A 25,805-nucleotide genomic window follows, 5' to 3' on the forward strand; every position below is an offset into this window, starting at 1 on the left:
ATTGGAGGTTTACTACAATTTAAGAAAAGTTTGTGGTAAAATATAAAATTCACCTTTTTAGCCATTTTTAAGTATATGATTAAGGGCCTCCCTGGTGGCGCAAGGGGTTAAGCACCGCACTATGGAGCAGTCCAGAGCCTCTGCGGCACGAGTTCGATCCCCGGCCAGCCAAGGAGAAACCCACATGGAGAGGCAGACCCCTCCTGCCTCGCCTGCTGCTCCCCTCTGTTTCCCCTGCCTGTTCTGTTTCCCAATCTGTCTCTGGTGGGTCCTCTCACCCCCCAGCATCTCTGGCCTGTACCCCAGCTTTTGTATGCATAAATAAATAAATCTTTAAAAAAATATATGATTAAGTGGCATTGATTGCATTTACAATGTTGTGCAACCAACACCCTTACCCACTTCCAAACTTTTCATTACCCCAAATAGAAATTCTGTTCCCATTAAGCGATAATTCCCCCAATCCCTAAAAACCTCTCATTTACTCTTGACCCTTAAATAACTGGAGGATTGGTATGCCAGCCCCTTTTTCTCTTTTTCAAAATCCACAAATACCCTGACTCCCCAAAAACTTAACAAATAGCCTGCTGTTGACCATAATCCTTAAAATAATATATAGTTAGGGCCTCCCCGGTGGCGCTGGTTGAGCGCTGGGTTGCAAAGCTGCCCGCAGCCTCTGAAGCGCCGGTTTGATCCCTGGCTGCTGGGTGAGGGTCCCACATGGCGTGCAGACCTCTCCTGTCGCCCGCTGCTCCCCTCAGCAGTGTACTTTGTCAGTCTGCCTGTTCTGCTCTCTGCTCTGGCTCTGGTGAATTCTCTCACCCTTCCATACCTCTGACTGTACCCAGCGCTTATCTAAATAAATAAATAAATCTTAAACAAAAAAATGGTTGATTAACACATATTTTGTATATTATACACTGTATATTACATACAGAGTGTATTATATTGTATATTATATACTGTATTCTACAATAAACTAGAGAAAAGAAAATGATGGGGAGAAACATGAGAAAATACATTTATAGTACTGCACTGCACTGCACTTACTGAAATCCCACATATTAGTATATACATGCATTTTGTTTCATTTTGTTCAAGAGTCATCCTTACACTAAGTATGAGTATGTGGTAATTTAGTGTTTCATTTTTCCCACTACCCCACTATGTTTAATGTTTTGAGGAACTGTTTTTCAGAGGCTGCACAACTTTACATGCCCACCAGCAGTGCACTGGTTCTAGTTTGTCCACATCTTGCCAACACTTGTGGATTATTTTTTGTTTTGTTTTTATTAAGCATTCTAGTAGGTATAAAGTGGTATCTCTTGTGGTTTTGATTTGCATTTGCCAAGACTGTTGAGCAGCTTCATATGTGCATGTTTGTCATCATGTTTCTTCTTTGGAGAAATGTCTCTTCAAATTCTTTGCCTGTTTTTAAAGTTGAGTTGTTTATGGAGCTGTAAAAATTCTCTACATATTCTGGATATTAAACTCTTATCAGAAATTAATTTGGAAATAATTTCTCCCATTCTGTAAGTTGTCTTTTCACCTTCTTATTGTGCTTCTGATGTTACAGCTAAAAATCCATTATCAAATCTAAGATCATAGAAATTTACCCGTTTCTAAGAGTTTATTGGCCTTAACTTGTATATTTAAATTGTTGGATAAGTTTGAGTTAAATTTCGTATGTGGTGTAGGGTAGCTTCATTCTTTTGGACCCAGAAATCTAGTCTTCTGGCACATTTGTTGAAGAGAGTATTCTTATCCCATGAATGGACTTAAGAACCCTGTCAAAAAATCTGTTGGCTGGTCATAGATATGTGAATTTATTTCTGGACTCCCCATTCTATTCCATTGATCTATATGTTTATCCTTGTGCCAGTACCACTTGCATTGATTACTGTAGCTTTGAATCAAGTTATGAAATCAGGAAGTATGCATCCTCCAACTGTATTATTTAAGTTTTTTGTTTCCACAAATTGACAGGAATGGGATAGTAAGAAAGGAAGGCTATTTAGTAAACTATGCTAGGACAGTTGATTATTCACAGGGAATTATGGACATATAATAAAGTCCACGTAGATGAAATACTTGCATGTAAAAGGCAATCTCTAAAACTTCTAGAAGACGAGAGGTTATCTTTCTGACCTTGGGAACATGAAAGGATTTATTAAACAAAACAGTGAGGAAAAGCTAAGTATAAAAGAACAATTTAACTACATTATAATTAAGAACTTGTTAAAGAATGGGCCTCCCTGGTGGCAAAAGGGGTTAAGCACTGCACTGTGAAGCAATCCACAGCCTCTGCGGCATGAGTTCAATACCTGGCCGGCCAGGGAGCAACCCACATAGCGCAGCAGACCTCTCCTGTCTCTACTGCTGTTCCCCTCAGCAGTGTATTTCACTCAGTCTGCCTGTTCTGCTCCCCGCTCTGTCTCTGGTGAATCCTCTCACCCCCCCGCGTCTCTGGCCTATATCCCGGCTCTTGTATGCATAAATAAATAAATCTTTCTTAAAAAGAAAAAAAAAAAGAACTTGTTAAAGAGCTCCAGAAAGTGAAAATTGAACAGTATACGAAGATTCCCTTTCTCCAAATCAATAAGAAAAGGAAAAATAATTCAACTGAAAAATACTCAAACATTTTTCACAGGAGAAACATATGGATGGCTAATCAACATGAAATCTAACCTCTTTAGTAATCTGTGTAATACATCATTATCTCAATGAAATGCCTTATTTTACTTAGTAATTGACACAAATGAGAATTGCAAGCAGTAGGACTGAACATCAATAGGAACCTATCATATATTGCTAAACTAGTGTAAGTTGGCATTACGTTAGAAGACAAAATGGTGCTAAGTGTTCAAGTTTAACATTTACCTGCCTAAAACTCAGTAATTATTCTCTAGAGCGGCTCTTCTCTAAGGTATGATCTGTAGACTGTTGCAGAATCTCTGGAAAGTCAAGACTAAGCTATTACTGACTCAAAATGGAATAAAGACATAATAATAAGACCTAAAAACATGAAACTTGTAGAAGAAAGCATAGGAAAATAGACCTTGGGTCTTTGCAATGATTTTTGAGATATGACCCCCAAAATACAACATCAAAGCAAAAATAAACAAGTGGGACTACATCGAACTAGAAAATCTGAACTAGAAAACTTAAAAGCTGCACAGCAAAAGAAACAGTCAAATGAAAAGGTAACCTAATGAAATGGTTTAAAAAAAAGAAAAAAAAAGAGCCTCCCTAGTGGCACAAGGGGTTAAGCACCACACTATGAAGCAATCCGCAGCCTCTGCAGCACGAGTTCAATACCCGGCCAGCCAAGGAGCAACAAACATGGCGCAGCAGACCTCTCCTGTCTCACCTACTGCTCCCCTCAGCAGTGTATTTCAGTCAGCCTGCCTTTTCTGTTCCCCACTCTGTCTCTGGTGAATCCTCTAACCCCCCGCGTCCCTGGCCTGTACCTTAGCTCTTGTATGCATAAATAAATAAATCTTTTTTTTTTTTTTAAAAAAAGCACTTGCAAACCATATATCTGATAAAAGGTTAGTAACCAAAATATATAAAGAACTCATAAAACTCAGTAACAAAAGAAAGATAATCAAAAACAGGCAAAGGGTGGGCCTCCCCAGTGGCGCAGCGGTTGAGCGCTGGGTTGCGAAGCTGCCCGCGGCCTCTGCGGCGCCGGTTCAATCCCCGGCTGCTCCCCGGCCACCAGAGGAGGGTCCCACATGGTGCACAGACCTCTCCTTCCACCCGCTGCTCCCCTCAGCAGTGTACTTCGGTCCTTCTGCCTGCTCTGCTCCCCGCTCTGGCTCTGGTGAATTCTCTCACCCTCCTGTGCTTCTGACTGTACCCAGTGCATGTATAAACAAAACAAACAAACAAATATAATAAATAAATAAATAAAAACATGCCTCTATTAAAAAAAAAAAAAAAACAGGCAAAGGGTGTGAATCGACATTTTTAAAAATATTTATGCATATAAGAGCTGGGGTTCAGGCCAGAGGTGTGGGGGGGGTGAGAGGATTCACCAGAGACAGAGTGGGGAACAGAACAGGCAGACTGACTGAAGTAGACTGCTGAGGGGAGCAGCGGGCAAGGCCGGAGAGGTCTGCTGTGCCATGTGGGATGGTCGCTGGCTGGCGGGGGCCGGGAATCAAACTCATGCTGCAGAGGCTGCAAACAGCTTCATAGGTTTTGTCTTAACACCTTGCGCCACCAGGGAGGCCCTGAATCAACATTGTTTCCCAACGCAAACACAAATGGCCAACAGGTCCATGAAATGGTGCTCAGCATCACCAATCATCAGGGTAATGCAAATCAAACCCACGAGATAGCATCTCATACCTGTTAGAAAGACTATTATCAAAAAGACAAGACATAAGTATTGGTGAAAATTTGGAGAAAGGGAACTCTTGTATATGAAGTGTCCATCAGATGAATGGAGAAAGAAAATATGGTGTATGTTTAAACAATGGAATTATTCAGTCACACACACACAAAAGGAAGGAACTCTGCCATTTACGACCACATGAAGGAACATTAAGGACTTTATGCTAAGTGAAATATTTAGGGGTAGTGTGTGTGTATGTGTATTTATATATGTGATTAATAAAAATAGAAGCAAAGATAATGGCAACTCAGGATAGCAGTTTTTCTTTTGGTTGGTGTTGGAGTGGGCTTGGGGAGCTTGGGATGTGGGGAAGAGCCAGCAAGTAGATTCAGGCATATTGATAACATCTTAGTTCTTAGATTTGGTGGTGGGTTTTTTGTGTTGTTTTGCTTGGTAACTTAATATAGGTTTCATCTTTTTGTATATATCAAATGTTATGTAATTTTTTTAATTTAAAAAATAGATGCTGACTATATGGAGCATTAAAGAAAGATAGATGGTATTCCACTGAACTGAATATACTATAATGTATTTCACCTACCTAGATTAAATATATTTGATATATTGGAAAAAGCATACAGCAGGTATCATTTGTCATGGAAATGATCATAATTTGTGAGCGTTCACCATATGTTAAGCATAATTGTGAGTATTTCATATATATTAACCTATTTGATAATATCTCTATGAAATTGGAACTCTTGTATCTCCATTTTATTTATTTATTTTTTAAAGATTTATTTATACAAGCACTGGGTACAGTCAGAAGCGCTGGAGGATGAGAGAGTTCACCAGAGCCAGAGCAGAGAGCAGGACAGGCAGACAGACGAAATACACTGCTGAGGGGAGCAGTGGGCGGCAGGAGAGGTCTGCGCGCTGTGTGGGACCCTCACCCTGTGGCCAGGGATCGAACCAGCACCGCAGAGGCTGCGGGCAGCTTGGCAACCCAGCGCTCAACCGTTGCACCACCGGGGAGGCCCTGTGTCTCCATTTTAGAAATGAGTTCCTGAGGCACAGAAGTTAAAGTAACTTTTTGGATGTTGTATAACTAATGAATGGAAGCATTTGAAACCCACATAATCTGGTTCTGGAGTCCACATTTGACTACTATGCTTATATTAATTGCTATAAAGCACCCTTAACAAGTTTTTATGATTAATGGAGGTTGTGTGTGTTGCATTTGTTGAGATCACTTGCACTTATTGAGATTATTAGGCCTCCTTTCTGGAGGTCTGATCCCCTCCAAGTATGGGAGGATGGGTAGAGACACAGGCCCAGTGAAAAAGAAATGCTGTCTTCTTAAGAGCCTTTGCCAATGTATTTGTATTTTCCCTTCTTCTAGAGACCATGGCGAGCCCAGGGAAAGACAATTATCGAATGAAAAGCTATAAGAATAATGCCCTAAACCCTGAAGAAATGAGACGAAGAAGAGAAGAGGAGGGCATTCAGCTCCGGAAACAGAAACGGGAGCAACAAGTGGGTTAACGGGAGCAACAAGTGGAATGTTCTGAAACATATTGTTCAGGGAAACAATCCAGCTATGATGGTTGGCCTCCATCTTACACCTTCCCCTTCCCCTTCGGAAAGTAGCTTAACTTTGTGGGCCACTCATCCAGCTTTCTTTGTTGTAAAGAAATGTTGAAAACTTTGAGAGAGAACCAACCCTTTATTCCTTTTTCATTATTTAGGATAAATTAGACATCATCTTTGTCTTTAACATGGCATTTTAGATCTAGGCCCTTGTTGCTTCATCTCTTCTTCACCCTATATTCAGTGTTAAGCCTGGCTTTCAAGGCCCAATTCCAAGCCTGACCCTTTAATAAGAGTTTCATCTGCTGCCATATTTGTTTCTTGAGCCCATTCATTGTAAGTCTCCATAGGAGACTATATTAAAGTCTGAGTCTATATTAAAGTCTCTTCACCTGTGCTCTACCACACATCTAATTGGCGCCCTGCCCAGATCTAGACACAGTCACATAACCTGCTTCTGCCCACCCTCTTGCTTTACCATTATTCCTTTCCTCCAAAACCTTTTATACCCACCACCTTGCATACACAGGGGCATAGATAGCTTTAAAGACCATTTTGCTTATAAAAATGCTCTTTAAAAAAATGTAAACAATTAGAAAGTAACAAAGTAAAGCCCTTAAGTATCTTTCTATGTTAGTATATTAAACGTGGCATTTTCTCACCAATGCTGGCATTTCCTTGACAGTTACATTGGGTCATTGTTTATTTTCTTTGTTTCAGTGAGTGGTCTTAACCACTATCCTTTTTTTTTTTTTTTTTTGTGGGACCCTCGCCGGTGGCCGGGGGTCGAACTAGCGCTGCAGAGGCTGCAGGCAGCCTCGCAACCCAGCGCTCAACCGCTGCGCCACCAGGGGAGGCCCTTAACCACTATCTCTTTATTTTCAGCTTTTTAAACGGAGAAATGTGGAGTTGATTAATGAAGAAGCTGCCATGTTCGATAGTCTCCTCATGGATTCCTATGTGAGCTCTACCACTGGGGTAAGGCCCTTGCCTGTGCTTCGACTAAGCTTGGGAAGTACCACTTCTACAGAACAGAAATTAGACAGTCCATATCCTCTGGAAACTCGCTGCTGAGACTATGCAGGTTCTTTCTTCCATGGGCCCTCTTGTAGCTAGTCAGCATAAGGAATCAGCAAGGAGATACCTAAGGAAATACCTAAGGGGAAGCATTTGGTTGGTTGTCGCAGGTCAGGAATCACTTTCAGATGCCCTGTCGTGTTGTAGCCATGCATTAAACACCTTCTTCTGAGCCTGTTTGTTATCCCATCTTCTTGCCCTCCAGTCTGTAGAAAGCAGGATGTCAAGCAAGGTGATGTGCTCATACCTCACTCTGGTGTTGGTTTGCAAAGGTTTGAACCTGTTTTATGTTCTAGGAGAGTGTAATCACAAGAGAGATGGTGGAGATGCTCTTTTCTGATGATTCTGACCTGCAATTAGCAACCACACAGAAATTCCGGAAACTGCTCTCCAAAGGTACAAGGCCTAGTCCTCCCCCAGAGAGTTCCTACATGAGTTAGCCTCTTGAGTCTTCTCACTGACATCATTAACTACTCCCCTTCACTCGTTCTGCTCTAGCCCTGTTGGCCTTGATGTTCCTTGGATAAACCAGACATATTTTTTCTTTGTCTATTGGAGATCTGTTCCCTCTGCCTTGCAGATACTATGTGACAACCTCCTCACTTCTCTGATCAAGTCCTGCCTTCTCAATAAAACTTTCCCTAGCGGGGCCACCCTGGTGGCACAGGAGTTAAAGTCTCAGTGCTATAAATCTATCGACAGCCACTGTGGCATGAGTTCAGTCCCCAGCCAGGGAGCCAACCCTCATGGCGCAGCCTGCTGTTCCCCTCAGCAGTGTATTTCAGTAGACCCAATTGTTCTGCTCCTCACTCTGTCTCTGGTATACACACACACACACACACACACACACACCTGCACCTCTGGCCTACACCCCAGTTCTTATATGCATAAATAAATTTTTAAAAATAATAATAAATCTTCAGGGCCTCCCCTGTGGTGCAGCAGTTGAGCGCTGGGTTGTGAAGCTGCCCGCAGCCTCTGCAGCGCCGGTTTGTTCCCTGGCCACCGGGTGAGGGTCCCACATGGCGCACAGAACTCCCCTGCTGCCCGCTGCTCCCCTCAGCAGTGTGCTTCGGTCCTTCTGCCTGCACTGCTCCCCACTCTGGCTATGGTGAATTCTCTCACCCTCATGCGCTTGTGACTGTACCCAGTGCTTGTATAAATAAATAAAAAAAAAATGAATCTTAAAAAAAAAAAGAATACTGATCTTTAAAAAATAAGTAAATAAATAAAAATAAATCTTAAAAAAACCTCTTTAAAAAAATAATAATAATAATAAATCTTCAACGAAAAAAAATCTTACCCTAACACCTTATCTAAAATTGCAAGCCATACCCCAGCCCTCAGCATTTTTAATCTCTTTATATTGTACATTTTTAATCTCTTTACATTGTTTGTTCTTATTTTACCTATTTTGTTTTTCCCATTACACTCACTTCCTTCTGACATAATGGAATGTTTCTCACTAGGGTATAAGTTCTATAAGGGCAGAGACTTTTGGTTTTATTCACTGTTGTGTTCTCAGTTCATACAGCTGTGACACATTGTGCATGCTCTATAAATATTTGATGTATGATAGGAATAATGTCCCCTCCCCTTTTTGTCACAATAGTTAACATTTATTGAGCATTTTGAACATTACAGTGTGTCAGGCATTGTTATAAGCTCACTGGTCATTGTCTCAGAAAATACTTCTTGCCTTGGTATATTAAGCAGTCCTTCCAAGAAAAAAATTATGATCTTCGAGGGGAAATGTTTAGACTAGAGTTACTCATCCCTTGTCTCCCTTCCTTTATGACTTGCTTAGGTTCAGTGAATCAAAGGTTAGCACCCTCAAGATAGTATGGCTTTATTCTTTAGATCCTAACTATAGTGTAATGGTCAAAGATGATCAGCTGTTGTTAAAACCACCTCACCAGAAGGGAGTAGGAATGTTTATAAGCATGGTCAGGAGTATCTAGGGAAGAAGGTAGGCTGATCCCAGTGAATGAATCCGTCAAAGCCTCTCTGACTTTTCCTCTCCTTTCTCTTTTTTCCTCTCTCAGAGCCTAGTCCTCCAATTGATGAAGTCATCAACACTCCAGGAGTCGTGGATCGGTTTGTGGAGTTTCTGAAGAGGAATGAGAATTGTACATTACAGGTGAGCCTGGGGTGGACGGGTACCAGGTGAAGGACCTCCTTCCAAGAAATTGCAGTAGGATATTTCTGCAGGTACATCTCTCAGGAATAGGCAAGTAATAACAGGAAACATTTAAGGAAAGCTACCAGTTGCCTTGGAGGTCTTCGTCTCAAATAAGGGAACCAAAATCTTTTTCCTAAAGCAATCTCAAGGGAAAAATACCAGAATGTGACATATTGCTCAGTCAATTATAAATCAGAGATCTAGTCTATGTCTAATACCTGTGTGACCTGAAGTAAATCATTTAACCTTCCTGGATCTCTCTTCTCAGAAATGTGATGAGTAAATCCACTGTAATTTACTAGAAACTAAACTGAAAAGGGACTTTAGGGTGGTCCATTCAGAAATGAAGAAAGGGAAGCTCAGGACTTGCCAGAGAACTCACAGGTGCTGTGTAGTACAGGACTGGGCCTGCGGCCTTTGAAGCCCGATTCTGTCTTCCCATTGTGTTACATCACTGCTGGTTCCTCTTCCTTCCATCTTAATCAGGGAGAAGAAAAGACTTGTATTTGTTGGTTGGTTGGTTTTCAGGCAGGGGGACGAAACTTACTGTTATGAGCCAGCTGGTAGGCATGGTATTTCTGGCTAGAATCAACACTTAATCATGGTTTAATCTCACTTTCAGTTTGAAGCTGCCTGGGCACTAACAAACATTGCCTCTGGAACCTCCCAGCAGACCAAAATTGTCATTGAAGCAGGGGCTGTCCCCATTTTTATAGAGCTGCTTAACTCAGATTTTGAAGATGTACAGGAACAGGTAATGCTTCAATTTGGCTTAATTTTCTGTGGTACCATAAAGATTATTTCACCTTTGTCCCCAGTTCCTGGTAAAGATCTTGAAAACCTTGCAATTTTCTCAGTCTTTTTTTTTTTTCTTAAGAAGCCAAGTCAATAAATAAGTTTATTTTACTTATTTATTTTTGCATAGAAGAACTGGGGTGTAGGCCAGAGTGCAAGGGGTGAGAGGAGTCACCAGAGACAGAGTAAGGAGCACAACAGGTGGATTTTACTGAAATACACTGCTAAGGGGAGCAGTGGGCAGGACAGGAGAGGTCTGCTGCACCATGTGGATTAGCTCCCTGGCTGGGGGTTGAACTCAGGCCACAGCAGTGATCGTCTTGAGACTTAACCCCTAGGCCACCAGGGAGACCCTCAGTCTTTCATAATGGGCCCTTTTGAAATACACTGCAATGATATAATGAAATGATTTGCGATAGGGCCTTAGATAGCCTAAGGATGAGGGCCTGGTCATCAGAAAGACCAAACATAAGATTACAGGGTGGGAACTCTCAACCTCAACCTTCCACCTCAGCCTCCCAAAGGATATTAGGGGGCTAGAGATGATTCCAGCAGCTTCTGGGTTGGGGAATACATTGATGCGGTATGTCTGGAAAGGACATGGAAGTTCTGCACCACCCCATTCCTCACCCCATCATACCTTGCCCTATACCTCTCTTTCATTTAGCTCTTCCTGAGTTGCATCTATTATAATAAGCTGGTAAAATTGTAAGTAAATTTTCCTGATTATAATTGTTCTATTAAATTTTGGGACCTGTGGGGCTTCCCTGGTGGCGCAAGGGGTTAAGATGCAGCCAATGAAGTAGTCCGTGGCCACTGCAGCATGAGTTTGATCCCTGGCTAGGGAGCTACCCACATGGCCCTGCAGACCTCTCCTGCCTCGCCCGCTGTGCCCCTCAGCAGTGTATTTCAGCCATTTCGCCTGTTCTGTTCCCCACTCTATCTCTGGTGAATCCTCTCACCCCCCTGCACCTCTGGCCTGTACCCCAGTTTTTGTATGCATAAATAAATAAATCTTTACAAAATAATTAAAAAAAATAAATTATGGGACCTGTGGAGGGGACTGAAAGAACCTGTACTTTTATAGCCAGTTGGTGGTTCCTGGGACTTGCAGTCGGTATCTGAAGTAATCTTTCGCAGGTCTAAAGTGGGCCCTTTTTATCTTGTAAGATCTGCACTAACTCTTAGGAGTTGAGTTGAGTCAGAATTAAATAGAATTGTTGGGCACACACAATTGGTGTCAAAGAACTGGTTGTTAGTGTGAGAGATAGTATTTTTTAGTACCTACAGATCATAGAGCAAAGACATCTTCCATTTCTTCCACTGTATTTTTGTTGCTGGATAGAAGTAGAGAGGTAATGGGATTTTTTTCTCCACTACTACTTATGAGGTCAGTACTATGAAGCCACAGAATGCACTTTCTCCCTTTTTTGAGAGGTGGGAGGAGGGGAGTCTTGGTTTAGCTTCTGTGGCTACAGAATATATATGGGCTTGTCTTCCCCACTGAACCAGAAACTCAGAGGAAAGGGCCCCATAAAGCAGGTACTTTATAAGGATGCCAATAAGAAGGGTACTTGAGTGTGTTGAATGTGTCTCAGGCCTTGTTTTGGTTTTAGTCCTGGTTATTGGTGAGTGCTCACTCTGCAGTTGTGAGCAGAAACTATTCACAGAGGCTACTAGGCTCTGTGGGTAACAGTTTAATCATCCCTTTTCAGGCAGTCTGGGCACTGGGAAACATAGCTGGAGACAGCTCCGTTTGCCGAGATTACGTCTTGAATTGTTCCATCCTTAATCCTTTGTTAACGTGAGTAATTATAATCATCTGTACCAGGATCACCTGCATCTGCCTCTGTAAGATAGCCTTGTGGCAGTTCTCTTGGGGGCAGCTTACCTTAAGATGATGAGTAAATACAAAAATGCTAAACTTGCATTCTGATTCCCAAAGTAAAAGATAGATATCTTTTGACAGTAAGAAGATTGTGCCACTGGCCTGTACTGAAAGAATCTTGTGTTTCTTCTCTTCATCGTATTGTAAAATCTCATGTTGGTCATCTGTACATCATTGTTGAGCCAGAGAAGTAAGGGATAGCTTTCTGGAACCATCTAGAAAAATCCAATCTTCTCTACAGAATCCATTGATTTGCTAGGGGTTTACACATGGGCACATTAAACTCCCTTGTAAACCACAGATAAAGACTCTATGAAAGATCATCTGGAGCCTTCTCCCTGCCCGCAGATAGAACTACAGCTAGACCAAAACAGGTGGATGAACTGATCTTCATTGACCAGAATCTCATAGGCTACCACTTGGTTTCTTGCACCCTTCACAGAAAATCAATTCCTACTGCCATGGTGTTAATTAGCCACAGATTAACTTAATCTCTGGAAGTTTTCGGGTGGCCTGCTGGCCCAGAAATACTCATTCAACTTGGGTCTAGATGGGAGGGAATAATGAGGCTGCTACAATCTTTGTGGTCTGACTAGATTTCTCCTGGGGCTCTTTGGCAGCAGCCCTATACCAAGGGAGTCTCAGCTTAGGATCTGGTTTTGTTGTTTCCTTCAGACTCCTTACCAAGTCCACACGACTGACAATGACACGGAATGCAGTCTGGGCCCTGTCAAACCTCTGCCGAGGGAAGAACCCGCCCCCAGAATTTGCAAAGGTGAGAGAACTGAGTGATAAGAGAACTGAGTGTAGGCAAGTTGCTTATATGCAGGCATTTTTATATGGGGGTTTAAGTCTTTGGGAGAACCTCCGAGTCTCGGTCCATGGGAAGCTGAAAGAGGTGATTGTCACTGAAGTAGGTGAATTCATGTGCCTGGGTGGTAATGTGAAAAGGTAGGCCTAAGCATTTACTGTAGTAGAACCCACCAGGGCTTAGAATAACTTGGAGGGGTGGAGCAGCAATGTTAGAACTAGTGAGAACTAGTTAGAACTCCACTAGTGGTGGAGCTGCTGTCATCCTGTCCCCTTTTAAATCCCTCTCACTTTGCTCCCTACAGGTCTCCCCTTGTTTGCCTGTGCTGTCTCGCCTACTCTTCAGCAGCGACTCAGACCTGCTGGCAGATGCTTGCTGGGCCCTTTCTTATCTCTCCGATGGCCCCAATGAAAAGATACAGGCGGTCATAGACTCTGGAGTCTGCCGGAGATTGGTAGAGCTTCTAATGTGAGTGGTCTGGGTTAGAAAGGGCATAGATTCTGAAACTACTTAATGTTCAGAAAACTGCAGTCAGCTGCCCTATCCAAAGGTTTGGAGCCAAGGGAATGCTGCCAGCCTTGGTGGTCAGCGGGCTAATATGGTATAGGTATACTAGGCTCTCTACTGATCAGATCTACCTCCTCTGTAGGCACAATGATTACAAAGTGGCTTCTCCTGCCCTGAGAGCCGTAGGTAACATCGTCACCGGAGATGACATCCAGACCCAGGTAAGGAGGAGAAAACTCTACAGACAAAAACCCTTCCCTATCAAGGCTTTCTTCCTGCTGGCAGGCAGCATGGTGCAGGAAAGAAAACGTGGGCTTAAATCAGAAATTCCAGCTCTGCCTCTTTATAATATGATCGTAGGCAATTTGGTTTTCTTTCATTTCTTCTATAATTGGATGTAAATCATCATTCATTGGGTACTTTAGATCGTATACCTTGATTTACTCCTTGGGAGATCGTAAGATGATTGCTAATGATTTTGGGGTCTTGGTCTCTTTAAGAGCCTCATCCTAGCCTCTTAACATCTATAGGCTCCATGGACACTAGCTCCTATTAATCTCATGTTAATAACATCTCTAGTGAGGGCACAGCAAATAGGGTTCCTCTTTTCAAAGGCTGGAGATCTGGGTATTTTTTGGGTCTTGAGTAATTGGCATAATTCTGTAAGATTCTTGACAAATTTTTTACAAGTAATTTCACTCAAAACACACACACTTTCTGGGGCAGTGTGTGTGTATGCACACACGTGCAAGCGTACTCACGTGCACACACAGGTATAAACATTTATAACATAAAATTTACCGTCATAACCAATGTTTAAGTGTACAGTTGTGTGGCATCAAGTATATTCACATTCTTATTCAGCCATTACCACCTTCCAGATCCAGAACTTTCTCATCTCATATTGAAACTCTGCCCATTAAATTATAAATCCCCATTTCTCCTTCCCCTCCGCCCCCAACAGCCACATATTATTTTCTCTCTGTTTCTTAAGAATGAGTTTAACCTGGGCCTCCCCGGTGGTGCAGCAGTTGAGTGCTGGGTTGCGAAGCTGCCCACAGCCTCTGCAGCGCCGGTTCAATCCCTGGCCACTGGGCAAGGGTCCCACATGGCGTAGACCTCTCCTGCCGCCCGCTGCTCCCCTCAGTGTACTTCATCAGTCTGCCTGCTCTGCTCTCCACTCTGGCTCTGGTGAATTCTCTCACCCTCCTGCTCTTCTGACTGTACCCAGTGCTTGTATAAATAAATAAATAAATCTTTAAAAAAAAAAAAAGAATGAGTTTAACCACTTTAGGTACCTTGTATGTGGAATCATATATATTTGGCCTTTGTACCAGTTCATTTTGTTTTGCATAATATCTTCAAGTTTCATCCAAATTGTAGCGCGTGTCAGACCTTCGTTCCATTTTTATGGCTGAATAATAATCCACTATATATGTAGAACACATTGTTTATCTGTTCTTATGTTGATGGACACCATTCATGTTTTCATCTTTTGACTATTGTGAATAATGCCACAGTGAACAGTGGTCCTCCAGTATCAGGAGACCCTGCTTTCAACTCTTTGGATTATATACACAGAAGTGTGCTTACTGGATCATTACTGTTTTCCCTCCTGGTAATTTTATGTTTAGTATTTTAAGGAACCATTGTACCATTTTGCATAATGGTGTATATTCTGTTTTGTTTTTTCCTTTACAGTAGCCACCCTAAAAGTATAAAGTGTTATCTCAACATAATTTTGTATTTCCTTAATCGTTGATGTTTGACATCTTTTTGTGAACTTATTATCCAGCTGTATATCTTTCTTGGAGAAATCTACTCAAGTCCCACTTTTTATTTATTTATTTATTTATTTATTTTTAAGCACGTAGTTTTGTTTTTGTTTTTAAAGGTTTATTTATGCATACAAGAGCTGGGGTGCAGGCCAGAGATGCAGGGCCTGAGAGGATTCACCAGAGACAGAGTGGGGAGCAGAACAAGCAGATGTACTGAAATACACTACGGAGGGGAGCAGTGGGCCAAACAGGAGAGGTCTGCTCCACCATGTGGGTCACCTCTCTGGCTGGAAATCGAACTCCTGCTGCAGTGGCTGCGGATAGCTTCCAAGTGCTGCATTTTAACCTCTTGTGCCACCAGGGAGGCCCCAAGTCCCACTTTTTAAATTGGGTTGTTTAACTTCTTTAGTTGCAAAGGTTCTTTATATATTGGGTTGTTGGAAAAGTCATGATGCATTTTTTTCTATGTTTTCAAAGAAAAAATATGTCATGACTTTTCTGACAACCCAATATATTCTGGGTGTTAATTTTTGATACTTTGTTGATGTATCTTTTGATATGCAAAAGTTTTTTATTTTGATTAAGTTGTTTATCTAATTTTTTTTTTTTGTCACCTGTACTTTTGGTGTTCCAGGTCATTCTTAACTGTTCTGCCCTCCCTTGCCTCTTACATTTGCTGAGTAGCCCAAAGGAGTCAATCCGGAAGGAAGCTTGCTGGACCATTTCAAATATCACTGCTGGCAACAGGGCTCAAATACAGGTAGAACAAGGAGGTGGGGCAGTGGCAGATGGGAAGGATAGGAAAGGTTGTGGGATATTTGCTACTAGAAGAAAGAATATTTCCCTTTATAAGTTAGGGTTAGTGTGTGCTTTTTCCTATATGGGAAAAGCAAAGAAGGACTTATCGAAAGGGGAAGATGTTTAAATTTTAGCTGATTTTTGGACTGGTTTTGCTTTCTCTTCCTGAGCAACTTACTTTTTCCTTCTCCCCCAAATTCTGTTCTTAGGCTGTCATAGATGCAAACATCTTTCCTGTATTGATTGAAATTCTTCAGAAAGCAGAGTTCCGTACAAGGAAAGAGGCAGCATGGGCCATCACTAATGCCACTTCAGGAGGAACCCCTGAGCAGATCAGGTACATCCCTTTCCATCATCTTGAGTGATATGTGTACCTTCCCTCTGGGTTCATGGCTTACACCTAAACTCTAAACTACTTTTTCCTGCAGTTGGGCTGCCCTGGTCCAGGTACAATAGGGTTTAATTGGCAAACAGCTAGAGAGGCTTTAGAACCTAGAATAGTTTCCTTTGGACTATGTATCTTTATCTCTCTTGGAGAATAAAAAACCATGACACAGACATCTACTGTTTCCTGCCTTCCTGAGAATTTAAATTGATGTACTTCTTAACTATCTTTCAAGTGAGAGAGCCGCGCTATGGCTCATTCGAAGCAGGTACTCTGGGAAATCTTTTTTTTTTTTTTAAATATTAATTTTATATGCATTTTATTAAAGCTTTATTATTATTTTTTTATTTATACAATAGCTGGGGTACAGTCAGAGGCGCAGGAGGGTGAGAGAATTCCCCAGAGACAGAGCAGGGAACTGACAGGCAGATGGACCAAAAGCACTGCTGAGGGGAGCAATGAGCAGGACAGGAGAGGTCTGTCTCACCATGTGCGAATCTACCTGGCCGGCCAGGAATCAAACCTGCTCTGCACTGCAGAGGCTGCAGACAGCTTCACAGCGCAGTGCTCAACCCACTGCACCACCAGGGAGGCCCTGGGAAATCATTTTTGAGAGTGATACTTAGGAGAAGCAGATAGACAGCTAGTTTGTGTGCGTGTGCTCTTTGATTTTCATTTCCATTACCAATATGAGGAGTGGTGGGAAATAGATAAGTGCTTGCCCTCAGTTTGTAGCCTACAAAAGAGAGTATTTTCCATATATATAAAATACTAGGGAAAAGGTAAGTATAGGGTTGTAAAAGGTCTTTTGAACAGGAAAAGTACAAGAATCGGAAATCTGGAGATCTGTACGTGTTTGACTAGAATGTAGTGTTCTTGAAAGGGAATAATGAGAGGTGAAGCTAGAAAAAGAGGGTAAGAATTTAAATTGTAGCAGGTCTGTATTACCATACCTATAAAACTTGAACTGAAAATTTTTACGTGGTGATATTGCAGCAAGGAGACTGATTAGAGATAAGGAGCAATCTAATGTAGCCTTCCACGTGGAAATGAACTGGACCAAGAGTACTGGAGGGTGGGGAGATTGAGATAAAGGATGGGTTGTTCTGAAGGGAGGACTGCTGAAAGTGTTGACAAGTGTGAGGGAGACCCACAGGTTCCACAGCACCTGCCTAGCACCTCCCATGTCCTGTATTAATGTAGAACTTACTGTTCTCCGGCCTGCAGGTACCTGGTCTCACTGGGCTGCATCAAACCCCTCTGTGACTTGCTGACTGTGATGGATTCAAAGATTGTGCAAGTGGCCCTCAATGGACTGGAGAACATCCTTCGACTTGGAGAACAAGAGGGCAAGCGCAGTGGCTCAGGGGTCAATCCCTACTGTGGCCTCATTGAGGAAGCCTATGGTATGTGCCCTCTCCCCAGCCTCTTCTTGCCTTAAGTTGATAGATTTTAGATCAGAACTTACCTACGGCTGACTTCCAAAGTAGTAGTATACATATGTGAGCGTGGGGGTGGAATGTCATCATTGAATGTAAGATTATAACCCACCATTTTCTTCTCCCTCTGAGGGGAAATAGATCAGTTCTCTTTCTGATAGGCTCTACCCAGTAAGTAGGTATGGTACAGATGCAAAAATGGAGATCCAGAATTGATAACAGAATCAGGCACTAGGAGGTATGTTTTCAGCTTAGTTCCAATAAGTTCCAACAAGAAATACTACATTGACTGACTTATCACTTATCTCTAAGAGATTCAGAGATGCTAATGATTTGCCCAGGTCATCCAGATAGTTAAACACAGAATCAGAACTAGAACCTCTGGTTTATAACCGGCATTTTGGTTTCTTTCCATTGGGCTGTATAGTTTGGGAAAAGACCTTTGCTTTCCTTCTCCAGGCCAAAGAGAAGCCGATCGTATTACTTGTGTTTGTGTTTGTAAACACCAACATACCTCGGGGAAAGAAAAGTAGATACTTTAAGCCCATGGCAAAGCACTCAAACTTTACTCTTCTCCCTCCTTCCTTCTTGCCACCATAGGCTTGGATAAAATTGAGTTTCTCCAGAGCCATGAGAACCAGGAAATCTACCAGAAGGCCTTTGACCTCATTGAGCACTATTTTGGCGTAGAAGATGATGATAGCAGCCTGGCTCCCCAAGTGGATGAAACGCAACAGCAATTCATCTTCCAGCAGCCCGAGGCCCCTATGGAGGGCTTCCAGCTATAATGTCTGCCTTCGGGGAGGGGAAGGGGATGGGAAGCACCACCAACCAGCGGAAAAGCAGCCCTCTGGTGGGCGGGAAAGCAGCCCCCCACCATCAGCCGCCACACACCTCTGCTGCCCTGGAGACTGTGCTCTTGACCTGCTCCGCCCCCTTCCCTGGAGGGAGCACCCTCTGGACAGACAGAACCATCTGAGGCTCACATTTGGGTTTTGTGACAAGAAGGGGACGTGTTGGGTTTTTCTTCCTTACACTATATTTTGGCTGCACACATGTCTTTAACCCAGGAGCCCAGGGGTAGATAAAGGAGGACTGAGGTAATCAATTTTGCACCTTTTTTTATTTTTATTTTTTTCTTTAGTGGTGACTTCCTTCCCTTTTATCTTTCTTCATCCTTCCCAGTCCTCTGCCCTGATCTGTGTAACTCTTATCTTGGGTACTTGAGCAGATGGAATATTCCAGAGGTGGGGGTGGGGGGTGGGAGAGGAGGGGAGAAATCCAAAACCAAGTGTTCTTGCTCTGACAGAATATTAATCTTGTATGCTTGGATTGAGTTATTTAAGTTTTTTTCTTTTGCACATTTTTCTTGTATTAAGATTGCTCTTTCCAAGAGCCATGAGTTCCTGGTTTTAGGAATCCCAACTGCCAGCATTGTCTGGGACGAGAGGCTGAGGAGGGAGGTTACCATGAGACAAAGACCTCTTCCTCTAACCCCTTGCCCAGACCTCTCTAGTTTGGGAGAGCCCCCTCTCTCTCCTGGAGCAAGGATACCAGTGGGAGTGGAGGGGAGGAGCACAGGCCTCAGACAGGGCTTCCCATGTGTCGCTACTGATCCAATGTTTCCTACCCACCTTCCAATGGTGCGACCCAGCTTCATTTGTTTACTTGAAAATTCCCCCTCAGAGTTGAATGAATCTCTGAGGTAGCTGTATTTTCTCCTAAGCATGAGACAGGGGGTGTGGTCCTTCCTTTCTCCTGAGGAGAAAGTCCTTGCTCTGGTGACCCATAAGTTACAGAGGAGGTTGGAGTGAGAGTGTCATGTATTTGGATAGCCAGGGATCCCTGTCTTTGGCCTTTCTTCTTCCTCTTCCATAGCTGGATCATGTATATTTTACTTCCAAAGGAGAGAATGTCAAAAAGTTCTGTATTTTTTTATATTCTATATATTAGGTAGGTCAATCTTGATTGGTCTTAAGAGGAAGAACTGTCTGTAATTTCTGTGAGTAGGATACTGTGAGGAAGACCAAAAAGAGATGTGGAAGCTCCCTTGCTCAGAAGGTCTGAGCTTGGTCTTTTTCTTCTCTGCTGTATTCTGGGCTACCACCTGGGACCAACCCTTGGCTCTGGAACCTTCATATAGCAGGCCACCTTGGTCTGAAGGGAGCAAGGATGGCCCCAGGGCCTGGTGAAGTCTACCACTCTAATCCTTACTGCTGAGCATCTTGCTTACATCAGAAACCCAGAAAGCTGTCTGCCTTCTCCCCTTCAGTCTCAAAGATCCTCGTCCACTTAAATTAGCACTCACTGCTGTCTCTCCTGTTATCTCAGAAAGTTTGCAGCTTCAGTACTTTCATGAGACTTCCTGATACCTTCCCTGTTTTGGGACCCTTGCATCTGGTTTGGGTCTTGCCCCTTCTTGTGACAATTATAATCCTAATGCCTTTCCTTTCTCTTTGAGTAAAACTAGTATGGTGCCTCAGTGGCTTGCCTATGCTTCCGTGCTTTACGTATGACAGTGGAGTCCAGTGTGGGGAGGAATGAGGTGGAGAAAGTTGTCAGGTAAGCGTAGACCAACTGTGTTGCTGAAGGCACGATAGGGTCAGCTGCTGCCTCCCCGTGTGGTCCATCAGTGGTGTCCTCCCAAGCTGTACTTTTCCTTCCCCAGAAACGTGCTATGCTTGCTTCCACTCCTGTACATCCCTTCTGGCTCAGGTAAAATATATGTCTCTCTGCTTACAGATCTATAGTTCAGGTGCTCACGGTCAGCCATGGGTCTTGATTTACCCTGTCCTAGTGTTGAGCTCCACCTCTAGAGCCATTTTCTGAGGAAGGTAGTTTGGGGCTAGTGATTGTCACCGAGAAGTCACACCAATGCTGTGCCACCTCAGTGAGTCGATGCCATTATTGGGCATGGCGATGCTCTACCAGTCCCAAAGCAGGCAAGGGCCATTTTCACTTGGCCTGCTGACTCCATTACAGAATTCTTTCCCTGCACTTCAAAGAAAAGTCCCCTCACACTCTTGTTGCAGAGCATTTTAAAGGGCAGAGCATCTGCTTTGTACGTCTCAAGCAGTAGTTAAGTCCGTGACGTTGGGGCTGAATTCTTATTGTGAGACATCCTGCTTTTCCACCTGTTCCTGCAAAATCTACTTCCACTTCAGATCTGGGCCCTATACCAGATTGAAGTTTTGTGTTTGTTTTTTTATTATGTTGACATCTGGCTGCTACTTACAGTCAGTTTTCTCCAAGGACTTCAAAGGCTGAAATAGTCCAGGGCACGATCTGAGGACAGATTTCTCATCAGAAGAAAATGGAGCTTTCCTTTGCTAGTGTCTTCCCCAGACCATGTTTTCCACTATCTTCCTCTAACTCCCTTTCAGTCAATAGGTGAAATTCTTGCAGCCCATAGAGGCTGTAGCTTCAATATGTGTCTTCTCTCCTTTGGCCATCTTGGGAAGCAAAATGTTACTTTTTCCCCAAGTTTGCCAGCCAAGCAGCCCCCTACCTGGACTTCAGATCTTGGTCTTGGTGAGTTCAACGACTTCCTGGCAAATTTCTGGATGGATATTACAGGGATGGAGGGACTCCCCAGCATGCTGTAGAGAATAGTCTGATGATACATGTTTTTGGATTCTCCGGATGTTGGCACATGACTGGGTATTCATTTTAAGGTCTTTTGTTAGAGGTAGGGGTATCTAGGTTTGGATTTAGGGGCAAGGCCTTTTTCTTAAAGTGTTCAGACTATGTTGAACAGTGCCAGCTGTTCTTTATTGCCAACCCTCTGGGATTCCCACCCTCAAATAACCTTCTGTAATACTAACAGGGTCTCTGGCCTCAGAAGCCTGTCTTCAGTTCCCAGCTCTCCGGTGATTTCAACCTTTCGTTAGAACCTCATGGGTTCCACCCTCAGTTGGCCATCATGGTTACTTGGAATAGTGGGTACAAATGACCCTTCCAAGGAACAGTTGTTGATGACCTCAGCTTTCAGGGACCCTTGGTGTTTCCCCTTACCTCGAATCCTTAGATCCGCTCCTATTTTCTTTGCACTGGGATCCACCTTTCTGGACCCTTATTTTGGGTTGCTGAACCACACATTATAGCTGCTACCATACTTAGTCATATAAGAATGAAAGAAGGCTCTCAAGCACTGCTTTCTGTTTCTCTCCAGCCAGACCAATTTAAAATGAACACTCTCCAGTAGCATGAATTGGATTTCCTCTTTTTTGTTTTGTTTTGTTCCCAGTTTGTAGCAAACTAGAAGGAAAGTAGATGGAAGCAGTACTTCCCTTCTCATCCTACGTATGTTCCTCATTGAAGGCCTTGGCTCATTTGTTCTTCCCTAGACTCACTCAGCTAGGTATTGTGGCTGCTCCTCAATAGTCATCGTGTGGCCTCAGATTCTGGATTCTCAGTTTTAAGACTGAGAGCCAGATTCTCCAGGTTCCTGCAGGCACTACAGGGACCTAGTAGGGAGAAACGACCTAGTAGTGGAGGCCTCAGGAATGTGTGCCTGTTTGCCCCCACTGCAGGCTGGAGGAGGGTATAAGGCTCAGGACACTGATCATAGGAAATTCTTATAAACAGAAGCAGCATCTTCCAGTTAGAACCACCCTAGAAGTGAGTGTGAGACTGAGAAATTGCTCAGAGTAGGGTTCTTCCACAGCTGTTTCGGGATAACACATTCTAGTTCAATCTTATCCAGTATTTTTTCTGCATTTTAACTTTTAGAATATTTTATTAAGCCAGCAAGCTAAGAATATGGCCCTGCAGGGACACATGTGGTAGTCACTAGCTGCTCTTTCACCCAAAGGTCTTCATAAGTCATCAGTCATCCCACTTTTCTGTCTTCTAGCACCACCCCCAGTTGATGGCAAGGGAACAATTTGAGGTCAGTACCAACCAAGTCATTGAATTAAAGCTGTTATTTTTCCTCTAAGAGGGCATTTTCCATCAGGCCTGTGCTATGTGTAGAACCAAAACTAAGTGTGAAGAGGCAACGTTCAGTTTTGGGCCCAGAACACCCCAGGAGAAAGATTTGTATAATGTGCTTTAAAGGTCTTCAGTTGATTTGGGCCTTACCTCACTTTGGGGGTCCACATTAGCACATACCTGAACCCCTCTGCTAAACACTAGCCCTAGTTATGTCAGATTTTCACTGCCTTGCAGTGAAGAAAGGTCAAATCTCAGAGCCTGAACCTGGCTGGAAACCTGTCATTCAGAAATAATCCTGTATGCGGACCCTTAGGCCTTTGGGTATTGGCTTTTTTGGCTATCTTTTGTGGGAACTGTGTGAACAATGAAAGAAGCCAAGGGGTATGGATCCCAGCCACACAAGATAGATTGAATGTTCCTCAAGAACAGCTTGGATTCTCAGCTATAAACCCTAGGAAGGTGAATCAAACTCTTTCCTGACTGGTTTTTCTTTTCAAATTCATTTGCCTTTAGTTTTCCAAGAACTATAAACTCTGGCTCTTTTCCGTGTTCTCAGGGCCCCTGGGTAGACAGACAAAGCTTGATGATTTCAGAGCAGACATAGGCCAAGAAACCGTGGCATTGAGTGTGCTGAGTCCAGACAAATGATATTTATATACACATCCAAATTTGAAGAGAAAGTGTATTTCTTTAGGTTTTAAACACTGTAATAGATAATAAAGCAAAAATAAAAACATGTTGCAAAGTTCTAAATCGTCTTTTAAGTGACTCGACTAGATTTTTTTTTTAGAAGTGACCTAGGAGAAAGTGTTTAAACGTGTAGCCTAACAGTGGAATTAATTACAACAGGGCCTCCCTGCTGGCGCAAGGGGTTAAGATCCAACCCATGAAACAATCCGCAGCCACTGCAGCACGAGTTCGATTCCTGGCCAGCCAGGGAGCAACCCACATGGCGCAGCAGAGCCCGCCTGGCTTGCCTGCTGCTCCCCTCAGCGGTGTATTTCAGTCAGTCTGCCTTTTCTGTCCCCCACTCTGTCTCTGGTGAATCCTCTCTCTCTCTTGTACACACACACACACACCCCTACACACACACACCCCTCTGGCCTTTACCCCAGCTCTTGTATGCATAAATATTTTTTTTTTTAAAAAGCTAAAAGAATGTCCAAAACCTTTAAAAAAAAAAAAAAAAAGATGCAACCTATGAAGCTGTCCACAGCCTCTGCAGCCTCCTGGCCAGGAGCAACCCACATGGCGCAGCAGAGCTACCCTGGCTCGCCTGCTGCTCCCCTCAACAGTGTATTTCAGTAGATCTGCCTGTTCAGCTCCCCACTCTCTCTGATGAATCCTCTCACACCCACGCCTCTGGCCTGTACCCCAGCTCTTGTACACATAAATAAATCTTTAAAAATAAAAGAATTACAACAGCCTCCCCATAACCACTTTAAGGGGAAACAAAGTGCCCTTTCCAGTTCCAACAGACTGCTCCAGCTATAAGGAATTTTTAACTCCACTTTATTGAAATTTAGTTGACATACAATAAATGGCACATATTTAAAATGTACAATTTGATAAATTTCAACATACATATACCCCTGAAATATCACCACAACCAAGATAAATCTCATCTACAAGTTTCAGTGAGCCCCTTTTGAATCCCTCTTCACCACCAAACTCCAGCAACCATAGATCACTGTAGTTTATTTTGCATAAACTATGTCTATCTTTAAAGAATTTAGAGTATCTCTAAATCTCTATAAAGAATTTTGATATTTCGGGCCTCCCCTGGTGGCGCAGCGGTTGAGCGCTGGGCTGAGAGGCTGCCTGCAGCCTCTGCAGCACCAGTTTGTTCCCTGGCCGCCAGCGAGGGTCCCACAAAAAAAAAAAAAAAAAAAGCATTTTGATATTTCATCAGCACCACTCCACGGCCCTTTGAAATATAAACGGCTCAAATTTCGATCTATTAAGAGCTGCTCTACTTTACCACAATCACCACCATTCCTAATGGTTTCCCTAACTTCCTCTGACAGGTGCTAATTTCCTTTTATAGCAAAGGAGAAAGTAACATTTTCTATATAGTTTTCTTATTCTTGCTCGCCTGCCCATTACCCAGCTAACCCCTGTAGGCCACTATTGACCCTTGCCATACCACTCACCTCATGCATATCTTGTTTGTTCTTAATCTCTACCTAGAACACTCTAGGATGGAAGGTCATTAAGACCTGATTTATGTTACCTCTTAATGAGATTTCCAACATGCTTTCTGGAAATAACCAGGGCTTTGGTTTCAAGAGAGCCCCAGATTCCAAATCTTCCTCAGCTTCATCCTCATTATATTCTCATTACCTCTCAATGTTTGTTTTGTTTTTGTTTTTGTTAAAGACTTATTTATGTATACAAGAACCCGGGCACAGGCCAGAGGTGGGGGTGAGAGGATTCACCAGAGAGAGTGGGGAACAGAACAGGTAGATGGAAATACACTACTGAGGGCCTCCCTGGTGGCACAAGGGTTAAGACGCAACCTATGAAGTAGTCTGCAGCCACTGCAGCATGAGTCCGATTCCTGCCGGCAAGGGAGCTACCCACATGGCACAGCAGGCCTCTCCTGTCTTGCCCGCTGTCCCCTCAACAGAGAACTTCGGTCAATCTGCCTGTTCTGTTCCCCACTCCGTCTCTGGTGAATCCTCTCACCCCTCACACCTCTGGTCCGTACCCCAGCACTTGTATGCATAAATAAAATAAATCTTTAAGAAAAAAAAAAGAAATACACTGCTGAGGGGAGCAGAGGACTGTTGCACCATGTGGGTAGCTCCCTGGTGGGAGACTGAACTCGTGCTGCAGTGACTGGACAGCTTCATAGGTTGCATCCTAACCTCTTGTGCCACCAGGGAGGCCCCACCTCTCAATGTTACCTGGTAAATACAACTTCAGACTCTAAGCTGCTTAAAGAATGGGGGAGATTAGACAATACTACCTGGAAGTCTCTAATTAGGGGAAATAATAGTAAGGGCCCTAAAACAATGACCAATTTGAACAATTTAAAATATTCTCTGCCCCCACACTGATGCTAGGCTTTAGCACTAGAGAATTGAGCCAACAGTTCTTGCAGCGCTGACTGTTAAGAAAATAACTTTAAAACGTTGGATTGCGAATGCTGAATGAGACTCTATCCAGACCTGCTGAGCCAGGATATATTGCAGAGCACTGGGAAAACTCAGAAGTGACCTTTGGGCTGTGTTTTGCTCTTGCCAGAGGGCATTTTGGAAACTAAAATAGCATTT

The 25,805-nt window shown here is 43.2% G+C and overlaps 1 protein-coding gene across 4 annotated transcripts in view; it reads left to right on the top strand.

The window, feature by feature from the left end:
• KPNA6 (karyopherin subunit alpha 6) overlaps positions 1-23,289 on the top strand; it is a 46,171-nt gene extending 22,882 nt beyond the window's left edge. For 2 of the 4 annotated variants that reach the window (XM_037501484.2, XM_037501482.2), the window contains exons 2-14: positions 5,745-5,878; positions 6,818-6,910; positions 7,306-7,405; positions 9,055-9,149; positions 9,814-9,945; positions 11,702-11,790; positions 12,550-12,649; positions 12,990-13,153; positions 13,335-13,413; positions 15,605-15,730; positions 15,978-16,105; positions 17,381-17,559; positions 18,193-18,840. In XM_037501484.2, coding sequence (XP_037357381.1) covers positions 5,750-5,878; positions 6,818-6,910; positions 7,306-7,405; positions 9,055-9,149; positions 9,814-9,945; positions 11,702-11,790; positions 12,550-12,649; positions 12,990-13,153; positions 13,335-13,413; positions 15,605-15,730; positions 15,978-16,105; positions 17,381-17,559; positions 18,193-18,380 — 1,602 coding nt within the window. In that variant the 5' untranslated portion in view covers positions 5,745-5,749 and the 3' untranslated portion in view covers positions 18,381-18,840. Of the gene's footprint in view, positions 1-5,744; positions 5,879-6,817; positions 6,911-7,305; positions 7,406-9,054; positions 9,150-9,813; positions 9,946-11,701; positions 11,791-12,549; positions 12,650-12,989; positions 13,154-13,334; positions 13,414-15,604; positions 15,731-15,977; positions 16,106-17,380; positions 17,560-18,192 lie in introns of all 4 variants that reach the window. The other 2 variants (XM_037501483.2, XM_037501481.2) reach the window with 2 other exon arrangements.
• The last annotated feature ends 2,516 nt before the right edge of the window (positions 23,290-25,805 follow it).

Source organism: Talpa occidentalis, unplaced genomic scaffold, assembly GCF_014898055.3.
Source record: "Talpa occidentalis isolate TD23 unplaced genomic scaffold, MPIMG_talOcc4v2.1 talOcc4.9, whole genome shotgun sequence".
Classification (NCBI taxonomy): Eukaryota; Metazoa; Chordata; class Mammalia; order Eulipotyphla; family Talpidae; genus Talpa; species Talpa occidentalis.